Here is a 19,288-nt window from a genome sequence, read left to right on the forward strand (position 1 = left end):
ACTCAGAGGTGAAGAAAGCCTCTCTGATGAGCTGAGACCACAGGGAGAGAAAGGAAGAGCCCACACCAGGAAGCTCAGGAAGGAAGAGGAGAGCAGCTGGAGAAATTCACTCTGCAGGCAAAGCTGTTCTGTTTAGGGGCACTGAGAAGAGAACAAGGAGCAAAGGCTTCCTGCCTGCATTTCTCTTTTCCTGTGTGTACATGTCTGTCTGTCATAATTATAATTTCTGACTGTAAATCAATTCTAGACTCCCCACTGTATTTATTTTAGAATTAAGGGAACAGAAAGAAAAGCAGTCATGAACCATAGAAGGTTCCACCAAACTTACACCACTCATAACTGTTTCCTTTCTCGCCTTCTCCAGAGGGGACACTGCATCTCCTCTGTGTCTGTCTCTCTCATTTTCTATCCCATTTCTTTACATATTGTGATTGGTTTACAATTTTAACAAACATCATCACGCTGCTTTCAGGAGAATGTGATTTGGCCAATATCTTGCCTTTAGACAACAGTAATTCAGGAGCACTGAGAAACTTTCCTTTTTAATGTAAATTTGATGTAGAACACAGGGAGACCTCCTAACATATGAGTAGATGTGAGAATGAAAGAGGTACAGGGAGGATTTCTAGAGCCTTACTGAGGGCCTGAGCTGCCTTCCTGGTCAGGAAGAGGCCAGGTTGAGTACTAAGGTTGGTGGCAGAGGTAAACTTGCATATTTGTTAACTTGGGGCATGGATTAGCTCTCCAGTGCAGATGGAGAGTGAAGAGCTGTATGGATGAGTCCAAAGTAGAGCAGCCAGGTTGGTGAGGGCAAATTTCTTTTATCAGCTCAGTAAAAAAAGGCTCCATAGGAAAAAGAGTGGCAAAATGTGAGGAGCGATTCTTGTAAATACCTGTGATGGACTTGAAGGACTGTAAGATGACAGAGCAGGAAATAGCTTGCCTAGGGAGTATCACACCAGAATGAAAAGACATCCCTAGCCACATTCAGTAATTGTCCTTGAAGCTTGACTCTGGCTTAGTGGTCATAGGTGCCCCCTGCTGGTCATGAGCACACCTGCAGGGAGGTTTATGTCTGGGCTCACACTGATGGCCTCTCACTGTGTCTTGCACAGTAATACACGGCGGTGTCCTCGGGGGTCACGGAGTTCAGCTGCAGGGAGAACTGGTTCTTGGCTGTGTCAGCAGTGATGGAGATGCGGTCCTTGAACGCTGGGTTGTAGTTTGTGCTACCTGACCACCACCCCATCCACTGTACAGCTTTCCCAGGAGGCTGACGGATCCAACTCCAACCATAACTAGTAGTGACAGAGCCCCCGGTGACAGTGCAGGTGAGGGACAGGGTCTGTCCAGGCTTCACCAAGCCAGGTCCTGACTCCTGCAGTGTCGGATCACACAGGACACCTGAGGACAAGGGGAGTCATGGTGAGTCTTTCCCATCCCACTCCCAGGCCCCTGTAAACAACTAGAGATCCCAGGACCCTCACCGAGAGGAGCAGTCATCAGGCACAGAAGGGTCCAGAGGGTCTTCATGGTGTCTGCAGGATGGAGACCTCCACAATAGCCTGTCTGGTGACAGGAATTTGTTCTGCTAGCTCCTAGCCTCATTTGCATGTGTGTTTGGAGGGGCTGCATATAGGAGGCTGAGCTTGGGTGACTGTCACTATTTCTGAGATCTGGTACTCAGTATGGTAGCTGCCTTGCCTGGCCCTGGTTATCTGGGATTTATCCTTTTCTAAGCCGTACTCTGTTCTGTGACTTTGCATGGGTCAGTCGTGAAGTTGATGACCATGTAAAGAACATGGTGAGGGTTTTGCTTCTGTTTTCTATGAGACCAGTCAGGCTGTGGATGAAATTGTATTTATTTATTTATTTATTTATTTTTGTACTGGGATTGAACTCAGGACCTTGATATTAGTGTTTCTAATTATTTCTCCATATTACTGTGATCATCACACAGATGTTCATGAGCATATCAGAAATGTGTCTTCATACTCTTGTTGATTTGATGTTAGTAGTTCTCAGTTGGAAATTTTCTCTTTCTTGCCATTTTCTGTCTTCTAATGTCATCACAAATTCTTCTCCAACATAAGGGATCTTCCTAGAGAGTGCTGTGCTTCCTAGAACACATAAGACAGCATGGACTGAAATGCTACATATATTCATCCAGCCAATGAGTATAAGATGTGCCAGACATCGACACAATTGATGTGAACATTTGAGATGAGAGCAAAATCATTGGAGAAGACATTTCTGAAGTGTGTTTATCACACACAGGATAGGAACACTCATCTGAATGGGGGATCGGAACTGAGGTTTCCACCTCAGAGGGTATCTTTGTACAACATAAATTTAGTTCTTAAGGGAGAAGCCAAACTGTATTTATTGTGCATAGCACGATGTTCTGAAGTACTTGTGCAGGGCGCAAAGGCCCAGTTGAGCCAGGTGACACCTTCATCAATACCTGCCTGCTAAAATATTAGAGAGAAGCTGAGTTTGGTGGTACATGAAACCAAGGCGAATACAGAGGTCACAAAGCTCAGGCCTGGGCATGGTAAGAAACCAAACCCTCAGCACCTCTGCCCCAATCTGGATAAATCTTTAACCCACTCTGAGCACCATCAATGCCAATCTGAGTCAATACTAGTGAGGAAGCCATGGGAGGATGGGGACCCTAGCGGTGAGGAGTAAGCACCATCCACTTGATGCCTGCTTCCCATTGACCACTGCACATGCAGTGACATCTTGTACTCAGAAACTGCAGCATAGGAAAGGAAAGAGTCCTTATAGGGAGACTGAAGACCCAACAACAGGTGATCAACCTGCAGAGGCTGACTACAAAGTGTTTCTGAATTCTATAATGCTTTAAATTAGTGAACAATAAAGACCTAGAAATGAAATGATAATGGAGGAATAAAATTTTAAGGAAAAAAAGGACTTTCTGATGTATAAAAAAGTCAAATTACTGAGTATAACTGTAGGCAATGAAATATGCAAAGCTCTCAATGAAGAAATCACACCACACTTGAAATCCTGGATGGAATAAATAATATTAGATATATTGTCAAAGACCCTTGGGAAGGAAACACATTATATTTACTTCTACATATGAATTTCTCTGTGTTTCGAAGAAACAGAAAAAATACCAACAAAAAGTAAGAAACAAACAATAGGAATTGCAAATACATAGATTGTGCTAGAGCTGATGCTAAGCAATGTACTTCTCATGCCGGGTGTTGCCTGTGCATGGAGCACAGGGAGGCTGAGAAGGAGAAAAAGCTTGGGCCACTTGAGTCAGTGTTCCATGTGTCCACAGGAACCTCCCCATATCCTGTCACTTGTGATCTGATCGTGACAACAGGGACATTGCAGAGGTGGTTACCTCCAATATCCTGAAGGGATATTATTATTATCCAGTGCCATCCAAGTAGACTCAGTATAGTCAAAAGTGTCCCTATAGGTAGAAAGAAAGAGGGTCAGGGCCAGGGCAAAGGTGAGGTGTTTATGGGAGCTGAGATTACAGTGATGTGCTTTGATAGAGGAAGAGGGGAACCTGCTAAGGAAGATAGGCAGCTCCTAGAGGCTGGAGAAGGCCTAAACGTGGGATCTGCATGTAGCTTTCAGGAGCAACAGCGCTGCCAACTTCTTGCCTTAGAGCAATAGCACTTCATGACTACCGAGAAGCTGTACCTTGTGACTGTGTCTTTCACTTGGAACACAACACTGGAGTTCCTAATATATGCATGGATGGGAAAATGAAGGGGATCTTCGGGAATATTCCAAGGGCCTCATGGAGAGGCTGGGCTGCCTTGACTGTAACAGTTCAGAAAGAGGCCAGGGAGAAGAAGAAGGCAGGTGGCAGAGGTAAATTTCCACCTGTGCAAATGCGGGGCACTGATTATACCTCCAAGTGATGATGGAGAGTAAAGAGTTGTACGGATGAGTTCGGAGCAGATAAGGCGGATTGATGTAGGGAAATCTGTTTATTCAGCCCGGGGAAAAGAGTTCTGTAGGAAGTAAAAGGAGCAAAAAGTAAGGAGTGAATCTGTAAACATCTAAGTCACAAATATGAGGAAATGTAAATGACAGAGCCAGGAATGATTTGATGGATAGCGAGTGTCACACCAGTCTCTGAAAGGAGATCTATAATTAACCAGAGTTGCGCTCTGAGCTCGGTGGTCATGGTGCAACATGCTATTCATGAATACAACTGCAAAGAGGTTTGTGTGGGCTCACAATGATGTCCACACACTATGTCTTACACAGTAAAACATGGCTGTGTCCTCCCTGGTCACGGAGTTCAGCTTCAGGAGAACTGGCTCTTTGCGGTGTCAGGAGTGATGGAGATGTGGCCTTCAACAGCTAGGGCAGGTTGTACCTCGTGTACCCTGGCCAGAACCTCAACCACTGTAGAGCTTTATGGAAAGTCTGGCAGATCGAGCTCCAGCAGTAACTCCTAGTGACACAGTCTCCTGAGACAGTGCAGGCGCGGGACAGGGTCTGTCCAGGCTTCACCAGGCCAGGTCCTGATCCCTGAAGTGTCAGATCAGACTGGACATCTGAGGACAAGGGGAGTCATGGTGAGTCTTTCCTATTCCACTCACAAAACCTCTAAACTTCTCATCAAATGTTTGCCAACCACTCCAGGCCCTTTCCTGTGGGCTGATGGATCCAGTTTACATCCATACCAGATGTGCTGAGTGAGAAACCTGAGAAGCAACTGGTCAGCTTAATAGGCGAGGCCAGGGGTAGACTCCTTCAGAGTGACATGGTACAGGACAGCTGTGGAGAAAGAGAGAATGTTAAGCTGGTTTAGGTAGGATACGGGCCCTTGTGTTCCTGAGGCCCTGTACAGAGCACTCACAGACAGGGACAATTTTCGCCAAGAGCTTGGAACAAAGCCTGTCAGGGTGGGCACAAGAGTTCCCTGGCTTTTGAACACAGGAGGGGAGGAGCTGGAGGAGGTTAGCATTCCCTTCTCCAGGTCCTGACTCTGATGGGAGGACTCAGGCCTCAGAACATAGAGGAGGCAATGCTGTCATGAGCAGGACCTGGGCCCTCACCTGTGAGCTCCTCATCTGTTCTCCATGGGGGACACCTGGGCACGCAGGACTGGGGCCTTAGTCACAGAGGCTCAGATGAGCCCTGAATTTGGAGAATGTCAAGGCTGAGAGGCCCCTATTTGTCCAGAGAGGGTCATCCCTATGCTTCCTGTTTTGGCGTGGAGAGGTGTCCCCTCTGCCACAGCACTGTGTACCTCGGGTTAGCAGGAGACTCTTCCTGAATGTTCCTGATTGAGAAAACTGTTACAAGTAGCAAAAACCTATAAAGTGTCACAATGTAGAATGGCTCCTACCATGTCTAACAACAGTTTATTTTTCTTAGTTCAGAACCAACAGACACTGAAGGAATTAATTATGCAGTGATACATTTGGTCTGAGATAACAGGGCACATCACGACATTGATGTCCGAAGAGGCTGGAGCCCCATGATTGTAAAAGTGTCAACATGGAAAGGACTATTGCTAACATTTGCTCCCCTAACCCTGAACACCCCCTTCCTTTGGGCAAGGATACATAAGTAGGTGAATCCTAAAGGTAAGCTCCCCTAAAAGGAAGGAATTACTATATCTGGGTTAAAGGGTAACTGTCTTGTGACCATGACTTGTGTATCAGCCATGTGAACAATGAGAATGAAATGGAACCACACAAATGAAATCAGGGCTGTAAAACCAATAAAAGAAGGAGTTGTAATCCAGTGTGTCTTCAGTTCTGTCATTGCTTTTATGTGTGATCTCCCCTCGACGATGAATAAAGTTTTGTTTTTTGGCTCCCATTCTGCTGCCTCTCTCTGTGTCACTCTCCAATTCCTTCCGTAACATTCCTTGCTGTTTTATCTGTGATAGCAGAAAGAGATGATGGCTACCATAGGACGTGGACAATGGACAGGTCATTGTAAGTTCCTGTGAGAACAGGCGCCTGCTCCTCAGTGTGTCCCCATGTGCGTATCATCCCACAGTAGCTGTCCACATATAACGCACCGGTCCTCAGGCCCAGTCAGCCCTGAGGTTTCAGAGGGCTGCATGTGTGACTTTGCTTTTTTCCTCATAGGGTGGAGTCAGGACTTCATGCAGCTTTGGTGGCCTCAGGGTCCCAGCTGGCTGACAGCAAATTCCCAGGAAGTGGAGAGACAAGTGCAAAGGAGCTTGGGTCCCTGAGTGGCCACTGCATTTGGCCTGAGTGAGAAATGCGCAAGGATTGCCTTAAGCCTAAATTCTGTGATTTCTTTGCAATGTTATTACTTCCTTTTGTGAATGAGAGACAGAGGAGACAAATTGACAGAGTGGTTGGACTGTTCAGTTCCATTGTGGAGAGCTGGTTGATAGCATCGTGAATGTCAAACTTGCTGCAATTCAAGGAAAAGGAAGTGGAAATCAGGACAGCTGATCCATGGGGCAGGCCTTGTATGCCTGTGCACTGTAACTTGGAAACAAAGAACGTGTGTTCTAGTGACACAGAGGAAGAGGAATTTGGCGGCAGCCTGAATCACTTTTAATTTCCCTCATAAGTTAATTTAAGTTATTTTCATCAGGTGAGGTGAGAATTTTTTCTCTTTCTTGTTATCTTTCTTCTATTTACTGTTTTGCACATTTTTCTTTCTTTCTTTTCTTCTTCATTCTGTCCCTGAACAGGTTTCTTTCACTCTTTATTCATTTTTAACTCCTGAATAAGAACCCCATCTCACTTTTTTCCTCTTTGTCATATCCCATTGCTTAATTTTTTAGGCTGAGTTCAGGTTGCTCCATCACTCCCTGGTCATTGTCCTTGTGCAGGACCAGTCTGCCCCAAGCTATACGGCAGAAATATTATAGAGCAGGCCTGGTGGGTGGCCACATCCTTGCATCAGGTGAAGCCAAGCATGAGGCAAAGGCCTAGTTGCTCACCTAGGGGGCGCTGCTCCTCTGGTATGAGTCTGCAAGCTTCCAGGATGAGGGAAATACTTGTCCTGTTTCAGTCTACCTACTTGGATGGGGGAGAGGTGTCCTCACTGACTGTAGGTCTGACTACATTTTTATTTATGTGTATTTGCTTTCGAAATTACTTTTCAGATTAGTGAAGTTTGTGTGTGTGTATGTGTGTGTGAGTGTGTGTGTGTGTGTGTGTGTGTGTGTGTGTATGTATGACATGAAGTGCAGATGGCTTTCTCCAAGTATATGGCTTGTGATTTATCTGAGCATGTAGTTCACCCTGGATATAAATTTGGCACAGCAGATCCTGTGTGATATCTCTAAGGGCTCATTTTTACACTGATTCTGCCATGTCTTCTATCATGGGAACACAGAAATTATATTGTTAAATTACACTGGATTATAGTATATTTAATAATTTCATGAAAATATAGTATCTTCATTTTGTAATTCCCCATGTATCTCATTCAGCTTTCTATCACCTTGAAGAAATTACATGAGATAATCAGTTTACAAGAGGAAATGTTTATCCTGACTCACAGCTAGAGGGCCACTCTGTAGACAGCCGTCTTCACTGTTATGAGCTCACACGGAGGTAGAACGCCATGGTGGCAGAGGTGCCTGAGCAAAAACAGCTGCTCCCCACACAGTGAGTGAAAAAGAGAAAGAGCAACAGATAGACAGACAGATGGAGTTATAGAGAGACATAGATAAAGAGAAAGACAGAGGAAGGAGCTCAGGACCAGATAGAATCCAGGAAGCCATGCTCCCATGACCTACTTCACTTCCTGGGTGTCCTTCAGCGATGCCCTCACCAATGGATTAACTCCTTGAAGACATCCCTGCCTCTTGATCTACTCACCTCTCTAGGCCCCTCCCCGGGCTTTGCTGCATGGAAGTCATGCCTTCCATATGTGAGCTTTAGGAGGGCATTTAAGATTCACACCAAGACACCATACTTTTAACCCTTAATGCTTGTCTAGTTTCATACTTAGCCGTTGTGTAAAGGCTTTGTTGATTTCTATCTTCCTGGTGTGTGAAATGTGAACCTGGTGATCAAGTTGTATCCTATGAATGACAGAACTGGCCCAGCGATCAGACACCCCACATGCTACACCTTTATTAACAGAACACATCATCTCTCTTGCATAAATAGCCATAATGGCATGTGATGAAGGATTAAAGAAGTAACAGGAAGTCAGGGCCACCAGGCTCTGGGTGAGGAGGAAACCTGAGAGGGTGACAGGAAGTGCACTCTTTCCTGATCTAGGAGGGTACTGAGCAGAGACCCAGCCACTGATCTTGTACAGGAGGTGCTCAAGGCTGAGCCTCTGTGCTCTTCTCGCACAGTAATATGTGGCTGTGTCTGCAGGGTCCATGCTGGTCATCGTGAGGGACACCTGGTTGTTGGTGTCCTTGGAGATTGTGAGCCGGCTCTTCAGGGCTGAGTTGTAGTACTTATCATCATCCCAATAAATGGATGATAGCCACTCCAGGCTCTTCCCTGGGGGCTGTCGGATCCAGTGTACACCCATACCAGTTGTGCTCAGTGAGAAGCCAGAGAAGGAGCAGGTCAGCCTGAGGGTCTGGGTGGGAGTCACCAGCCCAGGGCCAGACTCCTTCAGGGTGACCTGGGACAGGACCCCTGTGGAGAAACAGAGCAGAAAGGTGAGTTAGTTTGGATGAAGACAGGAGCTTTGCATCCTGAGACCCTGACCAGAGCACTCACAGGCAGGGACGGTCAGCAGGAGAAGAATGGAGCACAGCCTGTCCATGTTGGGCACAGGAGTCCTGACCCAGGCCCCGCTGGGCTTTTCAAGCCAGGAGGGGAGGAGCTGGAGGAGATTTGCATGTCCTCCCCAGGTCCTGAGCCTGATGGGAGGGCTCAGGGCTCAGAATAAAGAGAGAGCAAGGCTGTGATGAGCAACACCTGTTTTCTCAGGCGTGAGTTCCACATCTTCTCCCAATGAGTGATGCCTGCGCACTCAGGACCAGGAAGTCACACACAACATTAACCTTGTGTTTGGAGCACATCAAGGCTGAGAGGCCCCCACTGCTGCACACAGGATCCTGCCTGTGCTTTCTGTCCTGGAGGGTGGGAGGAGACCAAGACAAATGGTGTCTCTCCTGACAGAGCACTGTGTGCCTGGGAGGCCATTCCTGCATGTTAGTCCTGTCCTCTCTATGACCACCTTAGAGAGTAAAGGGATGATGGTTAGCATAAGAGCGAGACAGAGTAATCAGTTTGACTCCCTGGGTTTACTGGTGCCTGCTCCCCAGTGTGTCTCCATGAGTGTGTCATGCCAGAAGGACATTTCACAGATCACCCACTTGTCCTCCTACCCAGTCAGTCCTGAGAAGTCAGAGGGCTCCATATCTGCTTCCCTCTGCTGCTCCCCGGATGGAGCTCAGGATTTTAGTACCTGAGGTGGACTCAGGGGCACAGCTGGCTAACAGCTCCCTCTCTCCCTGCCTTGCTGTGCTCCTGCACTGGCACAGTTGCCGTGATGAGGTCTTGGACACTTCCTCCAGCACAGTCGGTCCTCATCACCACAGAAAATGGTGCACAGCATGCAGAGTTCTGAGGCCTCACATGGACTCAGAACACTCAAATCTGTCTGTCCTCTGCTCCATGATTGTGTGCAATTTAGGATTTTTTTTTTCAGTATTTTGTAATTTGAATTCATTTTCTACTGTGTCTTGTAGTGGTGTAGTTTTCTATGAACGTCTTGTTGTATACACTGCTCTGCGATCTGAGAATTTTCCTTACCAAAACCCAAAGCATGAATAACATCAGAGATATCAAATTATATTGCATGCTCAATTTTATCAGATTCTGAGGGGAGCAGATGAGAAGCAGAAGAAGGGCAGAATCAGACACTCAAGGTCATGACCAGTAACTCTGCCTGCCTTCATCACTGCCTCAGATATGCTCAGTGAAATGGACACTCCTAGTTGTCAGCGTCCTTTTGAGTTTTAAGACAGAAAGTCTGATATCGATGTCAATTTAACCAATGTAAGAATTGAAACTAATTCAGTTTCTTTAAACTTATTTAATTTCAGCAAGTTGCAAAGAATGAAAAGGGTGTATTCTCACAATTACAAAATTTGGGGTCATCCAGAAGTGAGAAGTGAGGGATGACCACAAGCTTTCCTGTCCCCAAGCAATCTGGTGTCCCACATACCTCAGTGCAGATGTGAGACAGTTCATCCCCATCATCCTGAGTGGCATCCAAGGGCTCCCAGGATCTAAGTAATTTTCCACGGACCTGGCAAAAATTAGCAATCCCTGTAGTCTGAGAATCTGAGGCAAACGGATCACAATTTTGATCTTACCTTGGGCTATAAGTGGCATAATCAGACCCTGGCACAATATTACAAAAAGATGGAGGGCTGCATTATAGGTAAGGTTTCAATCTCTAGTACTTACAAACATTTATTTCCACTGAGTCTGTAGTAAGTGGATAATGGATCGTGCACCCTTGATTCAGCCAAGTGCCCCGATGTGGCAGCACGTCCTGAATCAGTAGGGAGCACTCGCAGTGTAACCACAGCTGTCCTCACAGAGGGAGGTGTAGGCAAACGGAGCTCAGAAGGAGAAGGTGATGTGGCTGAGCAAAGATGCCCAGCTGGCGGATCTCAAGGTGGAGGAAGAGTATGAGCAAAGGAAGGAAAGAAACCTGGGATGGAAGCAATCACCTTGAAGATGATACTTGACAGTTGGTTTTCAGTCTACAGAAAGGGAGTTTGGGTCTTGTGTGGTTCAAATTGTAAGAGCATCACTGTGTGTTATTTCAAATCTTCACTTTAGGTTATAAGGTTTTAGCAGATATATTGATTCATCCAGATTTCATAATCCATAAATGATTATTAATCTAGCAAGACAGGAAATATGAATACAGCTGTGGACTTCCCTGAGTTACAGAGTCTATGGCTTGATGTGGTGGTGTCTGACAGAGATTTATAGATTTGTTTCTATGCACATTTGACATAATGAGTATTAAATGGCCTGCTACTGAGGGCACAGAATAAAGGTGGAAAATTATTGGACCCTGGTGGGAAATGGATTCTTCTTAGAGAGTTCGAGGAAGTCCAATGAATTTTGAATTTTGTTCCATACTCTTATTGATTATAGAAATTTAAATAATAAACTTGGATGATTAGCTGAAGATATTTCCACAACTGAGACCTTAACCTGTGTTCTTTTTTTTTTTTAAGTGATTCATCTCCCTGCTATTTCACAACTATTATGGGTCCAGTAAAAGCTGATGATTTCCAGTTTATACAAGTTTTCATAGCTTTGGGAATGCTAATAATGATTTTTTCATTTCTATAAGCTTGGAGCAGGAACCACAATTTGCTTCAGGGATGAACTTTCACCTAGAGTCAAGGATATGATCCAACCAAATTGAAAACACATTTTGATATCCATCCCTATACCAGGAATGGCACAGGAAAAGAAAACCACTGAATGCACAGGAGAAATTAGGAGAGATTTCAAGGGTCTCCCAGGAAGTAGGAATTCAGAAGGGCAACTGTGAGCAACTGGCCAGATCCCAGGTAACCGTGTGTTCTGGGAGGTGTCCCCACCCTAGCTGGATGCTGCAGGTTCACCTGTGACAGCGCACCAGGGATGAGGACCATCTTATTCCTTAATTCCTGGACAGGTCAGTGATTATGTTGGTGCCAGGAGAGGAGCAGAGACAGGTGAATGGATAGAGGATGCCTCTGATGTCAAGATGCACTGGATGTGAGGAACATGGCCACTTCTTTGAGGCAGTGATTTCAGTGTGAGAACATCACCTTCACTCTCTCTTCATGGACCATGCATGTGAGGACGCAGGAGTGTGATTTTCCGACCTCAGCCTCCTAAGTGATGGCTTTAGGAGCCGTGTATCGCATGCCCCTAAATTCATTTTTAAATCATGGTGACTGGATATTTCAAAGGACCCTCGGTTCTGTGGATTTACAGTTTAGTGTTTCATAATGAAAGGTGTGGCTGGCTTTTAAAAAATTGAAATGAAAGAGACAGTGAAATAAATTAATATGTAAAAATACCACATATATGAATGAAAGTGAATATAAGCACATACTTTCTTTCTAAGTTGATTCTGTTTTTTTGTTTTATTTTGTTTTTTTTGCCCTGGGGATCGAACTCGCGGCCTTGGCTTGTGAGGCAGAAAGTGAAGTCACTGAGCTAAATCCCCAGCCCCTTGTGAGTAGATTCTTAATAAAGTCAACTCTAATAGATGTGTGTACTCCATGTTCTCTGCAGGTCATGTGATATTGAGAGGAAACCCCAGAGTCCAGGATGTCCTCACTCCCCAGCTTCCATCTCTGCAATTGCTCCTGGGACCACTGTTGGAGTTCAGTGGATCCTCTGTGCCCCCTGCTGGTCATGAGCTCCCCTACCTGGAGGTTTGTCTGGGCTCACCCTGTTGTCCTCTCCCTGTAAGTCACCTAGAGTAACACAGGGCTGTGTCCTCGGAGATCACCAAGTTCAGCTGCAGGAAGAACTGGTTATTGGAACTGTCCCTGGAGATGCTGACTTGGCTTTCCAGGGAGGGACAATAAGCTTTGTGTCCACTATCACCACTGTGCCCCATCCCCTCCACTCCCTTCCCTGAGGACTGATCCAGCTCCAGTAGTAAAGGCTGGGGGTACAGTAGCCGAGACCATCCACGGGATGGACAGGGCTTTCAAAGGCTCAACGGGCAGGTCCCCAAATCCTGCAGCCCCACCTGGATAGGACATGGGGTAAAGAAAACACAGTGAGTTCTGAGTGAGATGCAACTTCCCCATCTTTTCCTGTCTGATTCCTGGAACATTCACCTCCGGGAACCACTGTCAAAAAGACGAGGAACCAAGTTTCCTCCATGTTCTTGCCGATTAGTTTCACAAATCCATTAAATATTTTCAAGATTGACACAGATCCTGCACGTACACAATGTTGGCTGTGATTTAATCTGGATGCCCAGTTGAGTATTTACAGGTAAGATGTACACTTGTATATAAAGGCCCAAGGGGGAGAGAGGGGCTGTCCCTTTGCTGTCATTGATGGACCTGCTGCTCAGTGAAGGATGCTGGCTGCGCCCTCACTGATCTCTGTGCTCTTCCTGAGGTCCCCTGCACCAGGCACAGGGTCCTCTTCTTCCAGGACGAGACATGCTGCAGGCCATCTTTCATGGAGCTCGATATATTCACAGGGGAAGAAAAGATTTTGGGTTATAGTTACCACACCGCAGCTTCTAGGGATTAGCAGACAGTGCATGTTTAGCATTGGGTAACTGTTTATGTGCAGAGCGGGAGTGTGATTCTGGGTGAGAGCCACTGCTTCCCGGTCAGCTCTCCTCCCACGTCCTGCACACAGGGGCAGATGTGACGATGTCAATGTGGTGTGGATGTACACAGTCAGCTGGCGGTGTTTCCCACCCATCTATTTGTGTGTTTGTTGTGAACACTCAGGGATGAGTACTATGTGACAAGCCGATTCAGTGCGGAAGAAAAGTTGAACAACCTGGCTTCCTCAGCAACACGGACACTGGTGGGGAGTAGAGTGAAATTTTACCTAATTCTGAAGTTTCCCTAAGGAGGGAACAAGGCGTCACGCTGGAGAATAATGGGTGCTTCTCTCAGTGACTCAGAGGTCAAGAAGGCCTCTCTGATGAACTAAGACCACAGGGAGAGAAAGGAGCAGCCATCTCAGGAAGCTCAGGAAGGAAGAGGAGAGCAGCTGGGGAAATTCACTCTGCAGGCAGAGCTGTTCTGTTTAGGGGCACTGAGAAGAGAACAAGGAGCAAAGGCTTCCTGCCTGCATTTCTCATTTTATACTTGTGTGTGTGTGTGTGTGTGTGTGTGTGTGTGTCTGTCTGTCTGTCTGTCATAATTATAATTTGACTGTAAATAAATTGATGAGTCCCCACTGTGTTTGTTTTAGAATTAAGGGAAAAGAAAGCAAACCACTCATGAACCATACAAGGCGCCACCAAACGTACACTGCTCATAACTGTTTCCTTTCTCACCTTCTCCAGAAGGGCCACTACATCTCCTCGTGTCTCTCTTATGTTCTATCCCATTTCTCTACATATATTATAATTTGTTTATTATTTTAATGAACATCATCATGCTCTGTATACTAGAAGCTTTTGTTAAAACATTTTAATGGTTTAAACTGTTCCCTACATTTCAGGGTTGGAAGCTGAGTTCTCAGTAGTATTTGAAAGTAGGACTTTTGGGAGGTGATTGGATCCTGAGATGCTCTTCCTGAGTGAATGATCTGCTTCATGGATTAATGGATTAACAGGCTGTTGAGTGAGTGACTTTGTTGCAAGTGTGAATGTTTTCTGGCCGCCTGCTCTGTCTCAGAACACGGTGTCACAGTGTGATCCCTTTCCAGAAGCAAACAGTTGCTGCTGTCATGCTCTTGGGCATCTAGAAACATGAGCTAAACGAACCCCTGTCCTTCATAAATGAATCATTGTGCCCATCTCTCCACCCACCTATCCATCCATTCATCCATCCATCCATGCATCCATCCATCCATCCATCCATCCACCCATCCATCCTGTTATAGCAACAGCAAATGTAGTCAGACACCAAACAAAAACCAACGTAATTTAGAGAATGTTTTTGTCATAATATTACAAATGTGATAGCCCATTCTCTTACTGCATTCTTCATTGTGGATGAACAATTATTGGAATTTAGGATTATTATCAATTTCTGTTTTCTCCACAGTTACAATTAATATTCCACAAACGGTTTTTGTAGTATAGCAAGGTATTTATGAGTCAAAGCAATGAAAAATGTAACATGACATGTGAGTGAGTCCTGCATGATGGCTGTGTCAGAATACATGCTCAACAATATGAAAGTAATCTTTCTACTTGATACTCAATCACATTGAATAGTTTATATTTTGAACAAAGAATAAGAAATTAATGATAACTACTTCATATTTTCCCAGAGTTGGCTATAACCATCTTGGAGCTATTCATGTGCCTGTAAGAATTTTGTTTTCATACTCTTGTGGGTTTCCTGTCTCTAGAACCTATGCATTTTATACTCCATTCCACTGTTCTCCTCGGAGATTTAGAAAATATTAGAGTTACCTCTTTCCAACATAAATGACCATCCCGGGGAGTGTTCTGCTTCCTGGAGTACATGTACGAGAACAGCAGATGAGTCTGACAAGTCTCAGACCGAGATGAAATTGATGAGCGCATCAGAACTGAGAGTGAGATCTTCCGAGAAGAGGACATTCCTGACCCGTGTTTAACACACATGGGGTGGAAAGAGTCATCTACACAGAAACGGACCTGACGATTCTGTCTGAGTAGAGGTTCTTTTTAGAAAGGTAATTCCTTTCTGAACGAACAAATTATATTTATTGTATAGAACATGATGCTTTAAAACACGTTGACAGAGTACAATGGCCCAGTGGAGCTTAACCCTTGGTAACTGACATCCTTATCAGACTAGGGAGGTTCTAATTTCGCTTTAGACGTGAAACTGGGTGGGAACTACTCACAAAGGTCAGGCCTGTATAAGGTAGAAATCCAAACACTTATCCTGTGCTGCCCATGGAGTGGCCAAGTGTTTACCCCACTGCGAGAAGCAGCAGTGCCAAGTGCAGACGTTGCCTGTGAGGGATGCCCTGAGAAGTGCAGGGACCCCGCCGTGAGGAGGAAGGCGCGTGTTCCTAGGGGCCTCCCCACCCAGAGTGATGTCTTGTAAGTAGAAACCACAGGATAAGCAAGTGAAAGAGGCACTGCAGAGAGTTTCAACACTAAAAATAGGAAATAGAGGGAACAGATAAAGAGTCTTTCTGGAGGCCAGGGATTTAGCTCAGTGGCTGGGTAGCCTGCCTTACAAGCACAAGGATCCGAGTTCAATCCCTGGTACAAAAAAAAAAAAAATAAGTCTTTCTGAATTTCCTAATATTGTAAAATGAATCAACACTAAAGAGCTAGAAAAAATGAAAACCTCATAAACAGACTTTAACAGAGAAGAATTTTTGGATGTGTAAAACGAGAAAGTATATATTGTAATCACCAGTACTGAACTACACAATGTATTTTGTTGTTTTTGTACTCCGATCGAACATAGGACCTTGTGCTTGTGAGGCAGGTGCGGTGCCACTGAGGAAATCCCCAGCCATGTGAACTCCCAATGAAGGAAATAAGTAATGTTATATATTTTCAAAGAACTGGATGAAGAAAACACAACCATTCTAATGCTATGGTATCAATTACTCTGCCTTGAAAGCAAAAAAAAAAAAAAAAAAAAAAAAAAAAAAAAAAAAGGAAAGAATGAAACAAGCACTAGAATTGTGACACACACAGATCGTGCTACTGCTGCTCCTAAACAATGCCCTTCCTGTGCAGGGCACCAGAGTGGATCCAGGCTGAACAGGAGACAGAACCTGGGCCAGCTGAGCCAGCGTCCCCACGAGTCCATGTGCTCATGGCCAGGACCTGAGCTCTGTGACCTGAGCAAGGCAACAGGGCCACTATGGATGTGGTTGAATCAGAGATATCGAGGGGAAGATGTGATTCTGAGTGACCTGCGCAGCCTCAGTGTAATCCCAGGTGTCCTTACAGGTGGAAAGAAGAAGGGTCAGGGCCAGGGGAAAGGCGAGGTGTTTATGAGAGCAGAGACCAGTGATGTGCTTTGAAGATGGAGGGGGACCTGCTAAGGAGGACAGGCAGCTCCTAGAGGCTGGAAAAGGCCTGAACGTGGGACCTGTGTGCAGCTTTCAGGAGCATCCAGCTCTGCCAACGTCTTGGCTTTAGACCAAAGCACTTCAGAGGCACTGAGAAGCTGTCCCCTGTGACTGTGTCTCTGACTTGGATCACAGTGTGGGGCTCCTAACATGTGTGTGCACGTGAGAGTGAAACAGATGTAAGGGAAGATTCCAAGGGTTCCACTGACGGCCTGGGCTACCTTGACTCCACTGGTCAGGAAGAGGCCAGTTCAGGCAAGAAGGTTGGTGACAGGGGTAAATTTGTATACATTAAATGTGGGGCACGGATTAGATCTTCAATTGCAGATAGAGAGTGAAGAGCTGCATGGCTGAGTCCAGAATAGAACAGCTAGGTTGGTGAGGGGAAATTTCTTTTATCAGCTCAGTAAAAAAAAAGGCCCCATAGGAAGAAGAGTGGCAAAATGTGAGGAGCGATTCCTGTAAATACCTGTGATGGACTTGAAGGAATGTCAGGTGATAGAGGAGAAAATAGCTTGCCTAGGGAGTATCACACCAGACTGAAAAGACATCCCTAGTCACACTCAGTAATTGTCCTTGAAGCTGGATTCTGGTTTAGAGGTCATGGGTGCCGCCTGCTGGTCAGGAGCACACCTGCAGGGAGGTTTATGTCTGGGCTCACAGTGAAGTCCTCTCACTGTGTCTTGCACAGTAATACACGGCGGTGTCCTCGGGGGTCACGGAGTTCAGCTGCAGGGAGAACTGGTTCTTGGCTGTGTCAGCAGTGATGGAGATGCGGTCCTTGAACGCTGGGTTGTAGTTTGTGCTACCTGACCACCACCCCATCCACTGTAGAGCTTTCCCAGGAGGCTGACGGATCCAATGCCAGTAGTAACTACTAGTGACAGAGCCCCCGGTGACAGTGCAGGTGAGGGACAGGGTCTGTCCAGGCTTCACCAGGCCAGGTCCTGACTCCTGCAGTGTCGGATCAGACAGGGCACCTGAGGACAAGGGGAGTCATGGTGAGTCTTTCCCATCCCACTCCCAGGCCCCTGTGAACAACTAGAGACCCCAGGACCCTCACCCAGAGGAGCTGCCATTAGACACAGAAAGGTCCAGAGAGTCTTCATGGTGCCTGCAGGATGGAGACCTCCACAACAGCCTGTCTGGTGAGAGGATTTGTTCTGCTAGCTCCTAGCCTCATTTGCATGTGTGTCTGGAGGGCCTGCATATAGGGGGCTGAGCCTGAGTGACTGTCACTGTTTCTGAGACCTGGTACTCAGTATGGGCGCTGCCTAGCCTGGCTCTGGTCACCTTGGATTTATTCTTTTCTAAGCCGTACTCTGTTCTGTGACTTTGCATGGGTCAGTGGTGCAGTTGATGACCATGTAAAGAACATGCTGAGGGTTTCGGTTTTGTCTTCTATGAGACCATCAGGCTGTGGATGAAATTATATTTATTTATCTATGCATTTATTTATTTTTGTACTGGGATTGAACTCAGGACTTTGAAAGTTAGTGTTTCTAATTATTTCTCCATATTACTGTGATCATCACACAGCTGTTCATAATAATATCAGAAATGTGTCTTCATACTCTTGTGGATTTGATGTCAGTAGTTCTGTAGTTATACATTTTCTCTTCCTTGTCATTTTCCTCCTTCTAATGTCATCACAAATTCTTCTCAAACATAAGGGATCTTCCTAAGAGAGTGCTGTGCTTCCTAAAATACACAAGACAGCATGGACTGAAATGCTACATATATTTAGGCAGCAAATGAACCTAAGATGTGCCAGACATTAACACAATTGATGTGAACATTTGAAGTGAGAATGAAATCTTTGGCAAAGACGAAATTTCTGAAATGTGTTTAACACACAAAGGACAGGAGCACCCATCTGAACGTGAGAGCAGAACTGAGGTTTTCACCTCAGAGGGGATCTTTGTACAACATAAATTTAGTTCTTAAGGGAAAAGTCAAACTGTATTTATTGTACATAGCACGATGTTCTGAAGTACCTCTGCAGGGTGCAATGCCCAGTTGAACCAGGTGACACCTGCATCAACACCTGCATGCTAAAATATTAGAGAGAAGCTGAGTTTGGTGGTACATGAAACCAAGGGGAATAGAGTAATCACAAAGCACAGGCCTGGGCATGCTAAGAAACCAAACCCTCAGCCTCTCTCCCCACAATCTGGGTAAATCTTTAACCCACTCTGAGCACCATCAATGCCAATCTGAGACATTATTAGTGAGGATGCCATGGGAGGATAGGGACCCTAGGGGTGAGGAGTAAGTACCATCCACTTGATGCCTGGTTTCCATTGACCACTGCACCTACAATGACATCTTGTACTTAGAAATGGCAGCATAGGAAAGCATAGAGGCTTTATAGGGAGTCCTAAGTCCAAACAACAGGTGATCAACCTGCAGAGGCTGACTACAAAGTGTTTCTGAATTTTCTAATATTTTAAAATTGATCATCAATGAAGACCTAGAAATAAATGAATAATTGAAGAACAAAATTTAAGATAAAAAGGACTTTCTGATGTATAAAAAAGTCAAAGTGTGCATTATAATAGTAAGCCATGAAATATCCAGACAAACTGAAGGAATCA

The 19,288-nt window shown here is 45.5% G+C and overlaps 1 protein-coding gene and 2 gene segments (V, D, J or C); all 3 read right to left on the reverse strand.

The window, feature by feature from the left end:
• Positions 1-1,081: 1,081 nt before the first annotated feature.
• On the reverse strand, positions 1,082-1,543 carry LOC104860640. The segment is given in 2 exon segments: positions 1,082-1,404; positions 1,488-1,543. Coding segments are annotated over 2 exon segments (369 nt in total).
• A 3,186-nt stretch (positions 1,544-4,729) lies between these two features.
• Positions 4,730-8,766, reverse strand: LOC104860639 (immunoglobulin heavy variable 2-70D). The gene is made up of 3 exons (XM_010621869.2): positions 8,697-8,766; positions 8,199-8,612; positions 4,730-4,782 (listed from the first exon to the last, which is right to left on the reverse strand). Exons 1-3 carry the CDS (start codon positions 8,740-8,742, stop codon positions 4,730-4,732), a joined length of 513 nt encoding a protein of 170 aa, XP_010620171.2. The 5' UTR covers positions 8,743-8,766.
• An 8,582-nt stretch (positions 8,767-17,348) lies between these two features.
• LOC104860636 lies at positions 17,349-17,815 on the reverse strand. The segment is given in 2 exon segments: positions 17,349-17,671; positions 17,755-17,815. Coding segments are annotated over 2 exon segments (369 nt in total).
• Between the last annotated feature and the right edge of the window lie 1,473 nt (positions 17,816-19,288).

This window comes from Fukomys damarensis, unplaced genomic scaffold (genome assembly GCF_012274545.1).
Source record: "Fukomys damarensis isolate Sample0158 unplaced genomic scaffold, DMR_v1.0_HiC HiC_scaffold_25, whole genome shotgun sequence".
NCBI lineage: Eukaryota > Metazoa > Chordata > Mammalia > Rodentia > Bathyergidae > Fukomys > Fukomys damarensis.